Below are 22093 nucleotides of genomic sequence, written 5' to 3'. Positions count from 1 at the left end.
TCAAAGCTATCACAAATATTTAAAGTATTGAAACCACATTTCTCAATACTGTTTGAAGGTAGCCTCTAATTTGATTGTTTATAGCCTAGGCTCTATACAAACCGCCCCCAAATTTAAAACCCCTCTCTCTCTCTCTTCACTTTCATGCTCTACCCTTTTTATACTCTCTCTCTAGCATCGAAAAAGAAACAACCCTGATTTTGAGAACCTCTCTCTTTTCATCCTTTTTCTCTCTCATCAAAACACCTCTAAATTTCAAAACCCCTTTCTCTCTCATCTTTACTCTCCCTTATATTTCGCACCCACTCAAGAAGCAACCTCTCTCTCTCTAGAGGCAACCTTCACCCTCTCTCTCTCTCTCTCTCTGAGTCCCTTTCTTCCATCACACGCTCCACAAGTTTCCTCCTTTCTCACTCCTCTTAACACTAATCAATCCCCCATCTCCATTTTCTCTCTCTAAAACCCTCTTATATAAACCCCAACTCACATCTATTTTGCTTATATAAACGGCATATCACCCCCTCGTCGCCCCACAAAATGGACGCCGGAAACCCAATTTTTCGGCAGCCGGATTCTGTACTTTCCGACCATTTATACTTTGAAAAGAGACAGGTCTTCCTCAGGAGCTACAAATTTTGCAGGAAGAAGGGGGTTTCTGAAAAATTAAAGCTCTCTATTTTTAGAGTGAGAAAGTTCATGTGGGTAAGATTCAGGCAAGTAAGAAGACTCAGGGGGCTGATTTGGGCGAGACTTCGTCGTATTAATGGCCGGAAAAGGTTTCACAGGCTAGAAAATGGCGGACAAAGAGATGATTGGGCTTGTTGCTGGTAACATTGAGTGATTTCCAGGCGACTTTATCGGCGAGATTGCCGGGAAAATGAGTTTTTTTGTAATTTGTAAATATTGTTGGCAATGGAATGAAAGGTTTGTTTGTTTCTTCAATGTTTTGGTTTATAAAAGATGGAGAGAGAGAGAGAGAGAGAGAGAGAGAGAGAGAGAGAGAGAGAGAGGAGAATGGGAGCGTTGCTTGTGAGTAATTGGGGTTTTCTGGCGAAAATTTTCGGCGAGGTTGCTTGAGAAATTTTGGGTTTCAGTGTAGATGGTGTTGGCAATGGAATAAAACCCATTATAGGTTTTCTGTTCATGCAATCTTTTGCTTCCTGGGAGAGAGAGAAGACTTTTTCTCTAGAGAGAGACTACTTCTTTCGAGATTGTCCTCTGAAATTTATCTCCTTCTCTGCGCTGTTCTAAATCTAATCTCAATCCGTTTTGGAGTGATCGATGGAAAGAGAGAGATGGAAAAAGGAAGAAGAAAGAGACACAAAAGGAAATTTTCATTATTTAATGAATTTATCTTGAAAACACATACTTCTAATTTTTCAAAAAATTACAGAAAAGTTTCTCTTTTTTTATGGAAAAAGTATACAATACCACTATTTACCTTAGCACAAGATAGTCACAATTAATTTTGACCATTAAATGTGAAATTGGTTGGTTACATTCAAAATAAATTTTTTTTAATTTTGTAACACACCCAAATTATTGGATTTCACATGAGATGGTCATAAGTAATTGTGACCTCTTTGTTACCAGAGGTCACAAACATATCCAAACTATTGGATTTCACATGAGATGGTCATAAATAATTGTGACCTCTTTGATACTAGAAGTCACAAACATTCTCATAAATTAGATTGATTTCAAATTAGGGGGGTCGAAGTGTCACTCACTAAATTCAAAATATTTGAAACTTGTCCCCCACGCTATCCAATTTGGCTAGAAGTGATTGTGATATATTTATAATAAAAATAAATGATCTTATATAAAAATCGAAGCTTACACCGTTAGGTGAGGCTCAAGCGATCTTACCACCACGACCGCAAACCCATTCCCATTCCATGCACAAATCCAGAGTTGAATGCTTTATCATGTCAAAAGAGTAAGACAATAGCTGAATCCATTCTCAACCGCACTGAATCAAGACAATAGCTGAATCCATTCTCAACCGCACTGAATCAAGCCCACAATCCAATCTGTCTATAATAACCTAGAGCCAAGAAACGTGTCAATAAGAAACACCTATTTTCTCTCTCTCTTTATAACAAGACAAGGAAAGAAACGTGTCCTCTGATTACAAGATAGAGACGACATTACGATCCCTTCTAAATGAGGGTGCGGTTTGTACAAAGCCGTGTATGGTTTTAATATTGGAAATCTTTGAGATACTTTTAAAATAGATTTTTGTTTTTCATTATAAAATTTAAAGCTTTAAAAAAATATAGATCGAGCATATCAATGAAAACTTAAAAAATCTTGAAAATTTACGGTAAAAAAATACGTTACAAGATGCACTATTATCAAAAATTTAAAATCCATTTGTTCTCATGTCCATACATTTTGATGTCGAGATAATCAATTTGAGGATATTTGAGCATCAAAACAACCTCTTCTAATGAAATTCTTGAGATGAGATCTAATTAGTTTGTTTAAAGCCTCGGCTCTATATAAACACTTCCTTAAAAAAAATAGGGATCACTTTGAATGGATGAAAGATTTTTGAAAATAAATTATAATGGACAAATGATAACAAATTATATTTAATGTATGCTTTAAATTTATCTATCGATAAGGAATTTTTTTCGTAAAAATATTGTAAAACTTTCTAATTGCCCATATTAAATATTAAGAAGCTAGAGTAATTTGGAGTACTTTGGTATTTCATCGCAAAAAGAGAGTTTGACTAAGGGATTGTCTACAAAGAGGTCGTGACCATTTATCTATTGTATATGGATGTCGCAATCATTTGTGTCTTTTAAATTTCAAAATGAGTGATTGTAAGAAGTTATTGAATAGACACAAAGTTCCAAAAAAGAAAAAAAAATCTCTGACTAGGTGACTCACCCCAAGCAAATTCAATTTGACATTTAATGTGTGAATGATTGTGACTTCCATATACAACAGATAAATGGTCTCTTTATAGATAATCCCTTAACGGAATGATATAAGTACCTTTAACTGAATGATAGAAGTACTTTTTTGGGTAAAATTATCAAAATAGCTCTAATTGTTATGGCTTACCAATACTGAATAGCGCAATTTGAGAATGTTTGAATATTTTGAGGAAATGTTTGAATATTTTGAGGAAGTACTTGATTGATATGTAAATTTAAAATATATGCTTACGTATAATATGTGGTCTTTTATCCCTTTTTGTGTTATTGTGAGGAGTTTCAACCGTATATTTTTAATATTTTTCCAAAAAAATTTCCCTAAAAAAAAAAGCTACACTGCATTAACAAATGGTTGTGGTTAGGAAAAACGCTAAGGAAAATTTAAAGAATTAGATTATAGTGTTGGATATCTCTTTAATGGCCTGAATTTTTTTAATATAAAAATTGATCTTTAAAAACTTAATAAATTTTTTTACGACGTAAATTATCTTTAAAATTTTATTTTATGTTTTGGCCCGTAATAATCAATGTTGAGATTTGATTTGAAGTTTTCTCTTGCTTCGCTGGAACAACATTTTTCGTTAGGGGTATGAAGTGTGGCTGTATTCTTTATAAAGCGTTTAGGCCTTATGTACATTTTTTTAAAAAAAAAAACTCAACATATAGAAAAAAGAATAAGACAAGAGATTGTGTACAATGAAACCATTTACCTTTGATCTATGGAGGTCACAATTATTTATAATCATTGGATGTGAAATCTGATAGTCTGAATGTGTCACAAAATTCGAAAAAATTTATTTTCGAGTTTGAGCTTGGTTAATAAAATAAATGCAGCCTTCTAATTTTACATCTAATGGTTAAGATTAATTGTTACCTAAATTGTCTCATTATATACTTTCCTCCAAAGGAACATAGTAAAGCCCCACTTCAAATCTTGTTAGAGAAAGTAGTCCAAACCCACAAATCGAACATCATTATCGCGTAGGGGTGGAAATGGGCCGGGTGGCCCAACCCGGTCAGGTCAGCCCACCCTAAAAAACTAGGGTTTGGGCCACATAGTGTGGCTGAAGGATAGCGCAGGCTGGGCCAGGCCTAGGGGACCTAGGGCTGGTGAGGCCAGGCCCAAGCCCAACCCATTGCCAGCCCTATTATCGTGACCATCATAGATTTGGAGAAAAATGAATCTTCAACCCTAAAATTGATCCATCCATATGGTAACATTCTTTTTTAAGTCATAAATCTCAAATCTTCACTGATCCAATGTGTTTGCATGAATTTTAGAGTTTCAAATTCCATAATGGGGGATAGAAATAAATTTGCAAGCTACCAAGAGATTTTATATCCGATTATCAAATTTCATTCAGGGCCATGCTCTTAATAGAGCATAATGGCGCATCAGGATTTGTGTAGTCGAGTCCAATTAATTGAAAAAAGTTTTGACGATTATGATGATTATCAAATATAAACAAGTCAAGGGTCCATAAAAACTGCCCTTGATGAGATAAAAATGAGAGTCTCTCTTATATTGAAAAAATATATATCACGCGTCAACTTTATTAATTAAGATGCATCTCACTTCTTGCCGTAAAAAAGTCATCCTGGCCATAAAAAATGATTTTATTGATCACCTCACTCACCAGATGTATATATGAGAAAAAATTGAGGTCTTAAAAATAATTCTTCTTGTAACACATTGTCCGGAATATCTATTTTCAAAATGCTTTTAGATATTTTCAATCTGCAATATTTTTTGATATTTAAATATCATAATTGGGAGTGAAAAAATAAAGTTCTATATCATTGTAAAATTTTTTTACACGAACAACATTTTCTAGCATAACTTAGAAGTGATTTTTGAGTGTTTAAATCTTCCAATTGATCACTCGCCTTTAATTTCTTATTTTTCCTTATTTATTGCATCTTTTTTTTTTCCCATTTTCTCCCTATCTCTGGGTCAAAATTATTCTAGTGTTTACCATCACAATTACTTGCAATTATCACATTTAAAAGCCGATAGCTTCGAGTGTATCACAAAGTTCGAAAAACATTATCATATTTGAGCCGGTCAATGGACACCCAAAAATCATGCAATTTCCTATCAATCGACCAAAAGTAATTGTGACATCTTTGTAACAAAGGTAAACAACTCTATTTTATACCTTTTCCTCAAAACTACATAGAATTTGACAAGGTTTTAAATATCAGCAATTTGATTTGAGACAGCTTGGATCCAAAGGCTTAGCAGGGAAATTCGCATGGACTCGAGCGGCTTGACCTGATAGCTTATTTTTTTCAGTTTGGATTGGACTCACTCAGTGTGGGTGATGTGAAGCCGCTGTAGGGGCTTATTAAATACTAATGTTTAAAACAAAAAAAATGGAACTGTACCCTGGATTGACTTTCTGAAAAACCAGTTTGGATTGGTAGATTAATGCTCTGAATCGGTAAATCGGCCAGATTGGCTAGATCCAGACTTAAAAAAATTCCAACAAATTTAGTAAAGATCCTTATAAATATTGTTTTTAAGTTCCCAAAAAAATAATAAGGTAGTGCAACTTTTATTATTTTATAAAGGGAAAAGTTTATATATAGCCTAAGTTCTAAACAACCAAATTAGAGTCCACCTCAAAACTTTCACTAGAAGAGGTTATTTTGATGCCCAAATATCATCAAATTAATTGTCTCGACATCAAGATGCATAGACATGAGAAAAAAAAGAATTTCTAGTTTTATAAATAATGCATCTTGTAACACATTTTTCGACCATCGATTTTTAAGATTTTCAAGTTTTCATAGATCTGCTTGATCTACACTATTTTTGTAGCTTTAATTTTATAACTAAATATAAAAATATAATTTGAGGCTATCACAAAACTTACCATTATTGAAACCATATTTCTCAGCACTATTTGAAGGTGGGCTCTAATTTGATTGTTTATAACTCATCCTCAATTTGTAATGTTAATATTTGAAAATCTTCAATACTGGGTTCAAGAGTATTTGCTATACTTGATTCAGGGGTATATGTAGGAATAACAACATGATCAGTTGTTCTTCGTATCCCTTGAAATTGTAAATCTGAATGAGGTATTGATGAAGAAGATTGAGTAGAAGGTAGTATAATAACATCAGGATTAGTAGAATAAGATTTTCTAATTGGTATTTTATTCCTTATATTCCTTTTTCTATTAATATTAATGTTATCTTGTACTTGTAATTGTTGGAATTTTATTTCAATATTACCATCTGGATGTTCTATTATTTGATTTGGAATACTATTTTTTGGAACTTCTTGGGGCTGATTTGCATGTTGCAATGCCCATGACTGTGGTAGGATAATATCTGACCACTTAATTGTTTTAGGTACAATTGTATTAGATTTTTCCATATTTGTTTGAAATAATATGGTTTGATCTTTTTGATCAATTCTCATAATATTTGGACATAAGGTATTCATAACTTTATAATATATTCTGTATACTATGGCTAAATTTTGAGAACCATGGATCATATTGAAACCATGAGTTTTTAAATTTATTGTTAGTATATCCAGAATATTTGGATCGGTTAAAGAAACCGAAAAATTTAGAAAACAGTTAAAATATATTTGACCACTACAAAGGCTTGATTCAACCATGCCAAATAATGAATCTGTAAAAATATTGTGTCTTGTATCTCTTAGGCATACAAGCACAGAGGTGTTCAACCCTAATCGGGTCAAAGGTTTCACTGCTATTTGGATTAAACCAATGTGTAAATATTTGTAATTATTTTCTTTATGTTTTTCAATAACTTTTCTGAATAGTAGTTGAAAGTCTTCTTGATTCTGTGTTACAGACAAACTTTATTCTACTGTCTTGATGGCATAACCCATCTTGAATTTAAATGATCCCTTATGATAAATATCATGTATTGGTACCTTTGGTATATTCCAATTTTGAATACGGTTTTCAACATCATTTATTATGATCTGTTCCTTATTTTTTACTCTCAATGTCTGAGATGAAGTTGTACTAGTACTTTTAAGATTCCTAATTACATTTGCCATCTGTAGGTTGCGGATAATGATAATCTGGACGATCAAGAATCCAGCGTTTTCCCTAAGCGGCTCTCCCTGGCCTTGGCGGTACTTTGCAATAGATTTCTTTCGTCTCTTGTCTTAACTCTCGGACCAACTTTCTTAGTGGTAAATTTAAGTAGGTTTCCCTAGTAATAGTATAACTTGTACTCTAACAGTGCTAGTGAACTATTGGGACAGGTTATAGTTTACTAGTCATGTACTGTATAAACAGATTACTGTTTGCACAGTTTGTACTGTTTGGCTCTGATACCACAACGCCCAGGATCTATAGTCCGATCCTATTTATCGTATTGTTTAAGGTGATAATTGAATCTAGAGTAGATATGTAAATATGAGGCTATTATATTTAATTAATTCTTACAGATTTTTATAGTAATTAAGAAGGAACAAGATTAAGCAAATAAGAGGGATAACAGATACATCTATAACTAACCATTGAGCATAAGTAAAATCTCTATTTTTTATGCTAAATAGTATTTTAAATTGCATCGTACAGTTTATATCATTCTAAAACAAACTTTATTACAAACTTGTAGCACACTATTACAAACTATTGTAGCACACTATTACAAACTTTTATACAAAAATCTAAAATCAGAAAACAGAAAATAGATAGACTTACTGGGTACATATGCAGTAACTGGAAAATAGTTTCCAGTGATGCGGGCAATATGAAGGAAGAGAGGTAATATTGCAGTCACACATTTAAATATAGAGAGAGTAAAGATTGAACCTGATGATTGAAGGATATTGAAGCTATGAGGTCAAGATAGCTTGTAGTATTTTCAAGACGAGGGGCTGAATATAAAGCAGGTTTCTGAGTATGTGGCTCGAAGAGAGAGATGGAGCAGAGAGGCTCAGAGGAGAGTAGAGGAGAGCATGAAGAGAGAGAAACGGAAGAGGAAGAAGAGTGGAAGACCTGCAAAGCAGAGAGGATAGGCGGCCTCTGAAGCAGAGGGAAGAGACTAGGCGACCTCCGAGGCAGAGGGAAGGAAATGGACGACCTTCCTTCAAATGAAATGGGGCCTCCCTTTTATAAGCGAGATTGCTTAGGGGAGAAGCAAAGGTAGGAAGAAGTGGACAAAAGGGATGAGACCCGAAAGGAATCAAACAAAAAAGAAAAAGGGAGACAAGACTAAAAGCGAATAAGGCCAAAAAACAAAAAGAAGTTGCTACAGTGAAAAGCCAAGTGGCTACAGTGCTTATTTGTCTTTTTGTACACAGTGGCTACAGTGATATCTTGTCGTATATGTCGGTGATCACTGTTGGTGATGCTTTTTGTCGGTGAAGGTGTCGGTGATGATGGTGACAGCGTCGGTGGAGTCTATGACACATTATTATTGTTGATACAGTCAGCTGGACACGTGTATGGTGATGAATATTGGAATCTTTATCAGCAACTATTTTGATTCTTTATGGAATATTCTTCAGGGTCTCTGACTGAATTCGTTCGGGTCATCTTCTTCTGGATCAGTTTCTTCATCCGGATCTTCTGTAGGGAGATTAAGATATTGGTTGGTGTGTAAAGGAGATGATTGTATGGTCTCCTCAGAAGAAACTGGTTTTTTCCCAGCTTCAGCAAATATTTCTCTCATTTGTTTTTCTAATGTCTCTTTTGAGGCATTGGGGTTTGTCTGGAGCATATTTCTCATATAGGTTGGGAAATCAAATGAAGTATTAGCTGTATTCTAGCTTGGTTGTTTTTCAGGGGTTTTCTGAGGGTATTCTTTTAGGTGTGAGTGTTGTGGGGTCCATATTGAATATGTCCCACCGCTTGACAGAGATAGTTTTTCCAAGTCTGGGGATATAAGAATAGTCAGCAGTGGTATCAACTGAGATTGAATAATCCCATTTCATTATCCAGGGGAATTGATATAGGGCCATGAAATATAAGTGGATATCAATGGTATTATCAGCATGGTTATATTCTTTGAATTGTTCCTGCACTGTTTTGAAAGCAGGAGGTAGAATTTGAGATGTTGAACCCCACACAAAAAACCAATTTTTAAACCATGTGGGGAATCTTTCGAAAACAGGAAGCCGGAACTGAATGTACCAGCTGTGTGTGTTATTGGGATTTTGGTAATAGAAAAACTTATGCCATGCTTCAATATATTCAGCATACTTATAATATTTATAAGAAAAGTCTGGGTTGTGAAGTTTCTTTCCTTGCGCGGGATTGTAACCCCACTCTTCATAGGAAAGTAAGTTTTTAATTTGGACCTTTGAATATGCAATGGTCTTGGTATTCCATTGATAATAGTGGACAACGGAAATGGATCCCGTTTCTATCAAGATGGCTTCAAAGTATTATCTGGTTTTAACCTCATTGGAAGGGTTAAGATGATTAAGCAAATATAAAGGAGCAAGTTTTATTGGCTCTGTATTAACATGTTTCGCATCGATAGTAATATCCATGAGATAAGCTCTTTCTATATAAGAAGATCTGGGTATATTGGATTGTGAAGCAGACTTGGTCTGGGCTGGAGAATATATAGGTTTTGAAGCAGTAGCTTCGGGGCAGGTGATCTGATGAACAGGCGAATGGGAAGGTGAACGAATTGCCAAAGGCGATGGTTCCCCTTCATATGGTATTATATTCGACATGGGCTGTTTGTCTCGGCGAGACTTGCCTCGAGAACCCATTGGACTAGGTGAAGGTGAAAGTGAAATATAGAATAGAAATAATAATAATATTTCACTTTCACCTTCACCTAGTCCAATGGGTTCTCGAGGCAATTCTCGCCGAGACAAACAGCCCATGTCGAATATAATACCATATGAAGGGGAACCATCGCCTTTGGCAATTCGTTCACCTTCCCATTCGCCTGTTCATCAGATCACCTACCCCGAAGCTACTGCTTCAAAACCTATATATTCTCCAGCCCAGACCAAGTCTGCTTCACAATCCAATATACCCAGATCTTCTTATATAGAAAGAGCTTATCTCATGGATATTACTATCGATGAGAAACATGTTAATACAGAGCCAATAAAACTTGCTCCTTTATATTTGCTTAATCATCTTAACCCTTCCAATGTGGTTAAAACCAGAGAATACTTTGAAGCCATCTTGATGGAAACGGGATCCATTTCCGTTGTCCACTATTATCAACAGAATACCAAGACCATTGCATATTCAAAGGTCCAAATTAAAAACTTACTTTCCTATGAAGAGTGGGGTTGCAATCCCGCGTAAAGAAAGAAACTTCACAACCCAAACTTTTCTTATAAATATTATAAGTATGCTGAATATATTGAAGCATGGCATAAGTTTTTCTAGTACCAAAATCCCAATAACACACACAGCTGGTACATTCAGTTTCGGCTTCCTGTTTTCGAAAGATTCCCCACATGGTTTAAAAATTGGTTTTTTGTGTGGGATTCAACATCTCAAATTCTACCTCCTGCTTTCAAAACAGTGCAGGAACAATTCAAAGAATATAACAATGTTGATAATACCATTGATCTCCACTTATATTTCATGGCCCTATATCAAATCCCCTGGATAATGAAATGGGATTATTCAATCTCAGTTGATACCACTGCTGACTATTCTTATATCCCCAGACTTGGAAAAACTATCTCTGTCAAGCGGTGGGACATATTCAATATGGACCCCACAACACTCACACCTAAAAGAATACCTCAGAAAACCCCTGAAAAACAACCAAGCTAGAATACAGCTAATACTTCATTTGATTTCCCAACCTATATGAGAAATATGCTCCAGACAAACCCCAATGCCTCAAAAGAGACATTAGAAAAACAAATGAGAAAAATATTTGCTGAAGCTGGGAAAAAACCAGTTTCTTCTGAGGAGACCATACAATCATCTCCTTTACACACCAACCAATATCTTAATCTCCCTACAGAAGATCCGGATGAAGAAACTGATCCAGAAGAAGATGACCCGGACGAATTCAGTCAGAGACCCTGAAGAATATTCCATAAAGAATCAAAATAGTTGCTGATAAAGATTCCAATATTCATCACCATACACGTGTCCAGCTGACTGTATCAACAACAATAATGTGTCATAGACTCCACCGACGCTGTCACCATCATCACCGACACCTTCACCGACAAAAAGCATCATCAACAGTGATCACCGACATATACGACAAGATATCACTGTAGCCACTGTGTACAAAAAGACAAATAAGCACTGTAGCCACTTGGCTTTTCACTGTAGCCACTTCTTTTTGTTTTTTGGCCTTATTCGCTTTTAGTCTTATCTCCCTTTTTCTTTTTTGTTTGATTCCTTTCGGGTTTCATCCCTTTTGTCCGCTTCTTCCTACCTTTGCTTCTCCCCTAAGCAATCTCGCTTATAAAAGGGAGGCCCCATTTCATTTGAAGGAAGGTCGTCCATTTCCTTCCCTCTGCCTCGGAGGTCGCCTAGTCTCTTCCCTCTGCTTCAGAGGCCGCCTATCCTCTCTGCTTTGCAGGTCTTCCACTCTTCTTCCTCTTCCGTTTCTCTCTCTTCATGCTCTCCTCTACTCTCCTCTGAGCCTCTCTGCTCCATCTCTCTCTTCGAGCCACATACTCAGAAACCTGCTTTATATTCAGCCCCTCGTCTTGAAAATACTACAAGCTATCTTGACCTCATAGCTTCAATATCCTTCAATCATCAGGTTCAATCTCTACTCTCTCTATATTTAAATGTGTGACTGCAATATTACCTCTCTTCCTTCATATTGCCCGCATCACTGGAAACTATTTTCCAGTTACTGCATATGTACCCAGTAAGTCTATCTGTTTTCTGTTTTCTGTTTTCAAATTTTAAATTTTTGTATAAAAGTTTGTAATAGTGTGCTACAATAGTTTGTAATAGTGTGCTACAATAGTTTGTAATAGTGTGCTACAATAGTTTGTAATAGTGTGCTACAAGTTTGTAATAAAGTTTGTTTTAGAATGATATAAATTGTACGATGCAATTTAAAATACTATTTAGCATAAAAATTAGAGATTTTACTTATGCTCAATGGTTAGTTATAGATGTATCTGTTATCCCTCTTATTTGCTTAATCTTGTTCCTTCTTAATTACTATAAAATTCTGCAAGAATTAATTAAATATAATAGCCTCATATTTACATATCTACTCTAGATTCAATTATCACCTTAAACAATACGATAAATAGGATCGGACTATAGATCCTGGGCGTTGTGGTATCAGAGCCAAACAGTACAAACTATGCAAACAGTAATCTGTTTATACAGTACATGACTAGTAAACTATAACATGTCCCAATAGTTCACTAGCACTGTTAGAGTACAAGTTATACTATTACTAGGGAAACCTACTTAAATTTACTACTAAGAAAGTTGGTCTGAGAGTTAAGACAAGAGACGAAAGAAATCTATTGCAAAGTACCGCCAAAGCCAGGGAGACCCGCTTAGGGAAAACGTTGGATTCTTGATCGTCCAGATTGTCATTACCCGCAACCTACAGATGGCAAATTTAATTAGGAATCTTAAAAGTACTAGTACAACTTCATCTCAAACATTGAGAGTAAAAAATAAGGAACAGATCATAATAAATGATATTGAAAACGTAATTCAAAATTGGAATATACCAAAGGTACCAATACATGATATTTATCATAAGGGATCATTTAAATTCAAGATGGGTTATGCCATCAAGACAGTAGAAGAAAGTTTGTCTGTAACACAGAATCAAGAAGACTTTCAACTATTATCCAGAAAAGTTATTAAAAAACATAAAGAAAATAATTACAAATATTTACACATTGGTTTAATCCAAATAGCAGTGAAACCTTTGACCCGATTAGGGTTGAACACTTCTGTGCTTGTATGCCTAAGAGATACAAGACACAATATTTTCACAGATTCACTACTTGGCATGGTTGAATCAAGCCTTTGTAGTGGTCAAATATATTTTAACTGTTTTTCAAATTTTTCGATTTCTTTAACCGATCCAAATATTCTAGATATACTAACAATAAATTTAAAAACTCATGGTTTCAATATGATCCATGGTTCTCAAAATTTAGCCATAGTATACAGAATATATTACAAAGTTATGAATACCTTATGTCCAAATATTATGAGAATTGATCAAAAAGATCAAACCATATTATTTCAAACAAATATGAAAAAATCTAATACAATTGTACCTAAAACAATTAAGTGGTCAGATATTATCCTACCACAGTCATGGGCATTGCAACATGCAAATCAGCCCCAAGAAGTTTCAAAAAATAGTATTCCAAATCAAATAATAGAACATCCAGATGGTAATATTGAAATAAAATCCCAACAATTACAAGTACAGGATGGCATTAATATTAAGAGAAAAAGGAATATAAGAAATAAAATACCAAGTAGAAAATCTTATTCTACTAATCCTGATGTTATTATACTACCTTCTACTCAATCTTCTTCATCAATACCTCATTCAGATTTACAATTCCAAGGGATACGAAGAACAACTGATCATGTTGTTATTCCTACATATACCCCTGAATCAAGTATAGCAAATACTTCTGAACCCAGTATTGAAGATTTTCAAATATTAACATTACAAATTGAGGATGATATAGAAGAAGAAATAAATCTATATGATCAATATTCTGATGAATCTATGGCAGCCTATTTAGCAGCCAAATTAGAAAGAAAAAGGAGAAAAGTTAATAAAGAATATATCAGAAAAGATTATGCATCTGATGAAAATAAACATATTCGAGAATAGTACTTGAAAACATTTCAACCTCGATTAATAGAATTAATGCATAAAAAATATAATAAGTTTCTCCAAAAAGAAAGATTAACCAAAGGATTTTTTATATGGTTAAGAGAAATATGTATTCAATATAATATTATTATTCCTTCATTTGATAATATTCAAACAATAAAAGAAAAAACCTATATCAGTACGGATGGTACTACTACTGCAAGTACACACCCTCTGGAAAAAAGTATAATACTCAAGGCAGTCATCCCATCTAAGGATGAACCACCACAGCCACAATCAATATATGATATAATTGCCACTCCATATAAAGTCTTACCCAAGGAACTTGGTAAGAAACAGGAAATGATTCCGCATATTGTGGAACAGAATAATTATACAAATCTATATATACAATCATTAGGAAAACAAGCAGAAAGAATAGAAAGACTTGTTTCAAAAGAACAACCTTCTGCTGCCGTTATACCTAAAGCAGTTTTATTTAAACCACCTCCAGAGTTAAATAAAAATAAATTCCATATTGGTGATAATAATAAATCTTTAATGAATCAATTAATAGCAAAATTATCTCTTTTAGATATAAAAGGTATACCTTCGCCAAAAAAAAATATTCCTACCCCCATTAGTAGTCCAACACCTGAATCTTCTGATAAAGGAAAAGCAAAGTTACCTGAGCATGAAACAATGATGCTCCAGGAAGAACCAATCATAGAAGATACTATCCAAAATCAAGAGAATGCATTTATGGATACCACTCCCATAGATCTCAATAGAATAGCCTATGGAAAGAATTGGAAGCCAATAACAGCTTTACCATATCACAAGAGACCTACACCTGTTGATATACAAATGGAAGAAGATGCTATACAACAAGTAGTATCATATTCAGGAAGATCAATCGTAAACTGGACAATTGATGGATTATCTGAATTAAAAATATTAGATGTTATGAGACATATGACAATGTTTGCCTCTGCAAATAAAATGGCAGGCAACCCTGATCAAGAGGTTGCAAAAGCAATCATAAATGGATTTACTGGATATATATATATATATATATATATATATATATTTATTTATTTATTTATTTATTTATTGAGACATTGTTTTCCTTCCTAAATATCTGTTTACCATTGCACACATCACAGAAAAAAAGGATTATAAAATCACCATAGATGTGAATACATAGACCAAAAACCAAATCCCGCTTCTTATATATGTTTCCATATGATAATCAAAATTTGTTTTCTCAAATTTTCTAGGTCTTTTATTGGATTTAAACTCATAATTTATCATACCCTTGGAGCATCTTTTTGTTAAATCCAGGTTTTATTTGCCATTTTTTTCAACAGTGGACAAACCCATCATTTTATGAGGCTTAGGTCATTTCATGTGGTTCTTGGCCATTAAGGCAATTTCCATGTGCTTCTTTTCTCTTAAGGCAATTTCGATGCATGTTACAGCCGTACCACGTAAAAAGATTAAATATGTAGCTTTCGTTTGCTTGAAACACCTATCTTTTTCTGGACTAATAGTTTTACAAAAAGATCGCTCATAAGAAAGGAAGGTGCAATATATATAGAGGCAAGACTTTAAAAAAAAAGGATTGTATATTACCTTTTATACAAAGTTGTCATAATTATGTACAACTGTTCTATGTGAAATCTTATATGAAATGTGATAGCTTGAGTGTGTCACAAAATTCGAAAAAATTTATTTTGAAGTTTGAATTTGATCAATAAAATAAATACAACCATCTAATTTCACATCTAATGATCAAGATTAATTGCACCTTGTCGCAAAGATAAATGGTCTCTTTGTACTTTTTCATATAAGATGAGGGAGGGCAAAGCAATAGTAGCTTTAGTGGCTCATTCCCCATTAAACGGGGTTGGAGGGGGGGAGACTAAAAGGGCAGTCTAGCTTTCTTTGCGGCTGCCCCATTAAAAGGGGCAAGATAATCTCTCTTTAAGAGAATGTTAAAAATAGTATAAAATTTGAAATGAATAAAAATAATAGAAACAAAATGTGAGAATACGGATGGGCTGGATGGACGAGTTTCTTGATAGAACGGCCAATTCTATTTGACATCTTGGAAGGGGAATTGGCCAATTTCCAGCATATAGGAGAACTCAAGTCAGCCCCGATAATTCCCGATTTGGATAAGGCTATTTTCATCCATTGACACTTTTTAAAATCGTGTTAAAAGCTTTTACGACTAAATCATTGATACAAAACATTAAAATACCAAGTATCCTACTTTATAAAGGGAAATAAAATAAGTAAAAAAGACGTACAAAGTTACAATCTTATTTGTAGAAGTAAGATTGTGATGTTTTATACTATCTATTTTAGTTAGAAGGTATAGATTTGACCCATCTTATAAAATAATATAAAAACATAACATGTCTTTAAATGACATCAAATCTACACCATCCATATAAAATGGATAGTGTAGATTATTGCAATCTTACTCTACAAGTGAGATCCCAACCTTACATAAGTCTTCTCCGCAAAGTAAAGCTCAATGCCACCGAAATCACAAGACAAAAAATTCATTGCAAACATGTCATGTATTGTCTTATCTTTTTTTACAGTGTAACTTCTAGACATATATATATATATATATATATATATATATATATATATATATATATATATATATAGATAGAGAGAGAGCGAGAGACTGCATTTTGAACATCCAGAGAGAGACTATCCCTGTGCATTTTTCAAATGTAGTTGTTTCTCTATTACTTGTAAATAAATGGGATTTGGAAGCTTAAAATTATGTGCCTCGTATCTAGGACCAGTTAGGGCATCCCACTGATTGCTTATCACACTCACAATATGAAAGCCTTGGTTTCGGAGCTCCTCCTTTCTCCTCAAAATGTATTCCCAACTTTCCATTGGCATCTCATGATCGGATCTGCAACAACGTGGGGCAAAAGCTTAGAATTGAAGCTAATACCCCAAGTCGAAATAATACATAATTTGATGTACAAGATAGCGATAGAACTAACAAATCCAAAACAACAAAATAACCAGTAAGAATTAAGTAGAAGAGCCAAAAATTGGTGCTTCAAAAAAAACTTTTTAAGAAGATTTTTTATGCAATTATAGAAGGCTTTTTCAAAGGGAAAGCAGTTCTTCCTCTTGTGGCATCACAGCTTGATGTTCAAATCCCAGCTTAACCAAAAATAAAAAATAAAAAAGGTAAAAACGTGTGTCCCTTTTACCTCATAACTAAAGAAGACCAGCCACTAAATCCAGCTGAGATGAGGGCATCCACAGTTGAATTCCGCTGCATCTCATGCCTCCTTGTGACCAAAACCAAAAGCCATCCTCCAGCTCTAAGCTTAGAGTACAACTCCAAATTAAGCAGATTCGCTAAATCCCTCGCCTTTTCAATCTTATTATTCCTTAAATCAAGGCTCTGAAGGTACAACCTAAGTCACAATAGATAGGAAGTAATAAGCTCATATTTTCTGCAGCACGGGTAGAGAATAGAATGTATATGATTAATGTACATGATCTGAACAGGGAAAATAACTATCAGATAAATATATCTACAATTTGGACTTTGGGTCACATATGCCACTTGCTATTATCCAGTAAGCAGGAATAACAAAATTACTCACCTTTTATTTTCTTACAAAATTTGCACATCATTTATGCTTACGTAGTCTGTGGAGCAGATAACATATATGATTTCTATACAGCCCTCTGTCGCCTTATTGATCGATCCTAGTATATCAAAGTATTATTTTGGTTTCTTAGAGCTAACAAATACAATATAATTACTAATTACTACAGTTTTGACCTTCTACTAGTTATTACAGTTTTGACTTTTTACTTTGCCCATTATTAGGATAAGGGACTAGTCTAAATGAGAAGCAACGGTTTTTTGGTAATAGTGACAAATAAAGATCTCCACAATGTTTTTGTGTTGATCACAACATGAGAAGATTTAGTAAGCAATCATCAGAATTTCACACTTTAAGTAGTCCATATATGTTATAAATATCCCCATATTCTCTTCAGTAGTTATCCAGTCTGAGGCCAGTCACTTCTTGAAAGAAATTTCACCATTACTATTGAAACTTGCCACAAACTTTGAAATTTAGAAGTTCAAGATAATAAAATTTTGTATTGAATTTTATTGATTGAAAGCTAATGTGTGGATCCTAAGATTTATGTCTGACAATCAGTTGATTGATCATCTTATTACCACAAAAGTGGTGAAAGTAAACTAGAATAATATTGGTCTTTTTAAGCAAGTGATAAGTTTGTATTTTTTTTCTTTCAACAATACATTGAATTTGTATGCTCCATTGATTTTTATTTCTTCTTTCCTAATCTTTTATACTTGTGTGTGAATTTTTATTGTTGTACGTAAGGCTTCTGTCTTATATGCCTACTTAATGTGGCATACACCTAACCATTAATTAGCAATTCTGTCTACTTAGTGAGGCATACACCTAACCATTAATTAGCAATTCTGTCTTATATGCCGACTTAGTGAGGCATACACCTAACCATTAATTAGCAATTCTGTCTTATATGCCTACTTAGTGAGGCATACACCTAACCATTAATTAGCAATTCTATGAGAGGATGAAAGCATGCTTAGGCACTTGAATGCAATCTTGAATAGCCAATGGAATTTGACACGGAATGAAGAATAAAAAGCAGAAAAATCGTCAAGAGAAAAGCAGTATCCAATCAATCATCCATTTAAACAGCCAAAAGTAAAGGGAAAGCATATCATGATCAGATGGACTATGGAAAGCCAAATCTATCAGCACCATCCAATAAAATGATAAGATGTGATGAAGAGATAGAGAAGGATCCACCATTGGGACATCACTGTCTTCTGGTGAGTTCCCACTCTCTCTTCATCACCTTCCAGCATTTCCTTGAAAATTGGTAGCCTCTTGCAGATTATGGTTAATCTAGGGCGCCCATTTGATTGTTGCATACCTTCCCAAATAGTTGATTGGAGATAAAACAAGACCCCAACAATGCGACATAACATAAAACAGATGAGAAATTACCGGAACCGTGTCTGATCATGGTAATTGGATGGGCTTGAGAATAAAATCCCATCAATGTCCATTAAGATCACATCCAAACCATCTTTATTTGGCACCAAAGTGCTTAGGTAATTGTCCACTACCTGAATGCTCATATTTAGTTCATGATGATATCGATCCTTCTTAATGTAGTGAACTACATAGTCCTTGCAGTCAGCAAGGAGCTCATTTATTTGAAAACCATTAAGTTCAGCATTCGAAGCTAAACTTCTGCAATAATCATGTTCCTTGGTAGCCATTCCAAGCTCAATATTTCCATTAGTCTTAGTATGACAAGATTCCAACATGAAGGCTAAAGCAATCACCAATGTAAATACCAAAGCTCCAAATGTGACAAGGGCTGCAATGAAGATGCTCGCAGCGAAAGATGTCACATAGATGCCAGATTCAACCAGAAAGCTACTTCCCATTTCTACAAAAAATGTTAAATAGAAGGTCAAAGGAAGAAAGTGGAAAGAATAACACTCTTTCCATTTTTTGAACAATACTGATCTCTTCAGAGGAGAATTGAAAAGTTATCACATGAAGTAGAGAAGCAAAATGGAAAGAAAGAGAATATACACAAAATTCTCAAATGACTGTAAAGATATAAACGTAGCAAGAAAATCAAATACGCAAATAATAAAAGCGGCAACAAGTACCAGAATCTCGTCTACTTGGAAGACTATGGCTGGAGTTCTCATGCTCGTCATGATTTACTGAATAATAAGACATGAATACAAATACTTGACAAGCTTGAAAAGTCTTCTCCAATAACCACTGAATGCCACAAGCAAACGAAAATAAAGCCGCATTAGAATAATTTCACAATGAACTCATCATATTCTTTTAAAATTAACGGAATTTAGTAATATTACCTAGGGAGCAAATGTCACTTTCTGAGCAAAAGATATGGTAATCCTCTTCATAGAGAAAGCCCGTTCTGTTTGCCACTTCGCATGCAGACCATCAGTTTTCAAGAATCAATTGGCTTCTATACCAAAAACATTTCACAGAAATGAATGCCTTCATATCGCATCCAAATATAAATGAAGCGAGATGTTCCAAAATAAACAAGTTTGATTAGAAGCATTTTCTAGAAGTCCTTTTTCTGCCCAAGCTTTTACCAATGCATATCTAAACTAAGATAGACTCCCTGGCTATCTAATCGTTCGAGAAATGTATCGCATAGTGAAGAAATTTTCTCTTGCAATTTGCACTGCTCTAATAACCCTTGTTGTGTTTGGTGCCTTCGTGCTTTTCAGTTTGATTTATATACGCATCATAGTTCATCAAGAAAAAAACTCATCACTGGACCAAATCGCAATGTTTAAGAAAAAAATGAACCACCACAGCACTTCAAACTATGAAGATGTAAGACAAATCATGGGATTTGACCCCAAAAAGCTATTGAAATAAAGCATCTAAAACACAAAATGAGAAGCACTTGGGTCACTATCTATGGCAAGTGGTAGCCCAGAAATCAGTAAACAATTCAGATTGTATATATTTAAAAACGAAGGTAGAATCTCAGGATACTAACTGTAAAACACACACATAAATTGTGCATATCTTTCAGAAACTTGAAATATGAGGACACTGCCTGAAGCTGACAATGTTTTATTAAATGACTACTCTTATACCTTATCAGTTGTTAAAGACAAGAGGGAGGGAGTTAAAAATTGATGGGATCATGTAGTATTGTAGTGTTGTGACATTTCAAGTTTCTGGACCAGTTGTTCCATATATCGTCCAGAGATATTTGCTACAAAATATTACCAAGTCAATATCAGTAAAAAAAAAAAAACAAACCAACAAAATGCTTCTTACCCTTCAAAGGATAATCAGATCAAATTGAGCCCTCGCTAGCTTCCATTCCACGCATTTTGTCCATTAACAATAAATCATTCACTGGAAATTCTGAAATTCTGCAGAGATGTCAAGTTGTCAACCATTTTCTTTCTTTTTTCTTTTTGGTAGGGAAACATTTTCAGATATCACGCTAATTTGACAAACAACTTTCTGTTCTATGTAATGGTCCCGTAAGATCTGAGGTATTTTTATTTTATTAAACCCTGAATAATTGAAAATAAAATATTCAGGGCCTAGCCAAACTACAGAGGAATTTACAGGATCCTATTAATAGCATCCACTTCCACAATTCAATAAATTGAAAAAAATTATGTTGATCACTTTTTTCAATAGATTAAAAGATTACTTTGATATTGTATAAGATAGAGTTCAATCATGGCAAGGCTAATCCTAGAACAGAGTAATTGTGATCCTTTTCTTTTTTTCTCTCTTTATAGAGCAATGGTGAATTTCAATTCAATCTCTTGCATAAATAAAACGGAATGAAATTCTGAACCAGAAATTTAAAGTTCATCACAGACAAATAGCATCCGTAAGAGAATTCAATAGCGACCTTAAACAGAATTCTCACTTTGGAAAAGGCGCAAAAGATCCTTGACTCATAATCTGGGTTTCCATGGAGATAAAGCTCACTTAATCAAGCATTACCCAAATAAAAAGGGATAAAATTTGCTACAAATCAAAACTGCTCTATTTAGAACCGTCAGAAACAAACAACAGAACAAAAAAGCCTCAGCTTTTCTCCAAGATCAATACCAGCAAAGCATTGTAATCCTAAAAACTCAATTATCTTCCCTAAAATCCCTCAAATTCCATACCAAAAGATCTCATTCACACAAACAAGCATTGACACCAATTCACTGTAACATACACCTCAAACTCCCCCTCCTGCTTCAACTGGGCCAGGAGAAACAATCTAAAACCTAAAAAAAAACTCCATTCTCATGAATTCAGAGCAAAATCTAACAAAAAAAACGCCTCAATCCAATGCACAAAAAGCAGCAGAGTAAATCACTAAACAGGACAAAAAAAAAAAGCCTTATTATAAATGTGGAAGAAATTGTGATATTTGAACATGTTGCACTGGAATTTAGGGCACGGGAAATCCGCCATTTTTAGGGTTTTTCTCCTCCTTTGATAGTTACAGGAGTAAAACCTAAGCCGCCAATAATTCACGGTGAGCTGGAGCGGGAGACTTCTATAAAATTCCAGAGCTCGAACACATGGACAGTCCAGAATTGGACGGCTGGGATTTCGTCATTAGGCAGCAGATCGGAATAATATCTGGGCCGCACAGTTTTTTTACTTTAATAAGGCTTCTTTGTTAGTAGGTATTTTAAGGTAGGACGAAAGTGCCCATGCAACATGTTGAAGGAATGTGGAGCAGAGGTCAGTTGTGATATG

The 22093-nt window shown here is 34.4% G+C and overlaps 1 protein-coding gene and 1 long non-coding RNA gene across 12 annotated transcripts; both read right to left on the bottom strand.

The window, feature by feature from the left end:
- Positions 1 to 1771: 1771 nt before the first annotated feature.
- LOC148780701 (uncharacterized) lies at positions 1772 to 9591 on the bottom strand. Its single transcript, XR_016060329.1, has 2 exons — positions 7766 to 9591; positions 1772 to 2047 (listed from the first exon to the last, which is right to left on the bottom strand). It is a non-coding gene; the product is annotated as an uncharacterized LOC148780701 (long non-coding RNA).
- A 2614-nt stretch (positions 9592 to 12205) lies between these two features.
- On the bottom strand, positions 12206 to 21845 carry LOC18437823 (HAD superfamily, subfamily IIIB acid phosphatase). 11 transcript variants are annotated; one of them, XM_088873334.1, is made up of 8 exons: positions 21243 to 21845; positions 20648 to 20745; positions 19696 to 19811; positions 19480 to 19597; positions 18800 to 19250; positions 16982 to 17191; positions 16590 to 16671; positions 12206 to 12479 (listed from the first exon to the last, which is right to left on the bottom strand). In XM_088873334.1, the coding sequence occupies exons 4-8, from the start codon at positions 19550 to 19552 to the stop codon at positions 12324 to 12326; spliced, it is 972 nt and encodes a 323-aa protein (XP_088729460.1). In that variant the 5' UTR covers positions 19553 to 19597; positions 19696 to 19811; positions 20648 to 20745; positions 21243 to 21845; the 3' UTR covers positions 12206 to 12323. The 11 variants fall into 11 exon arrangements, with proteins under 11 accessions (XP_088729460.1, XP_088729464.1, XP_088729468.1 ...); XM_088873338.1 differs by having other exon boundaries at positions 19696 to 19808; XM_088873342.1 differs by having other exon boundaries at positions 19696 to 19770.
- Positions 21846 to 22093: the final 248 nt, after the last annotated feature.

Source organism: Amborella trichopoda, chromosome 8 (genome assembly GCF_054954075.1).
Source record: "Amborella trichopoda isolate Santa Cruz 75 chromosome 8, AtrichopodaSantaCruz75HAP2 v2.0, whole genome shotgun sequence".
In the NCBI taxonomy this organism is placed as follows: domain Eukaryota; kingdom Viridiplantae; phylum Streptophyta; class Magnoliopsida; order Amborellales; family Amborellaceae; genus Amborella; species Amborella trichopoda.
The sequence above is the reverse complement of the archived record's forward strand: the minus strand, read 5'-3'. Positions and strand labels throughout refer to the sequence as shown.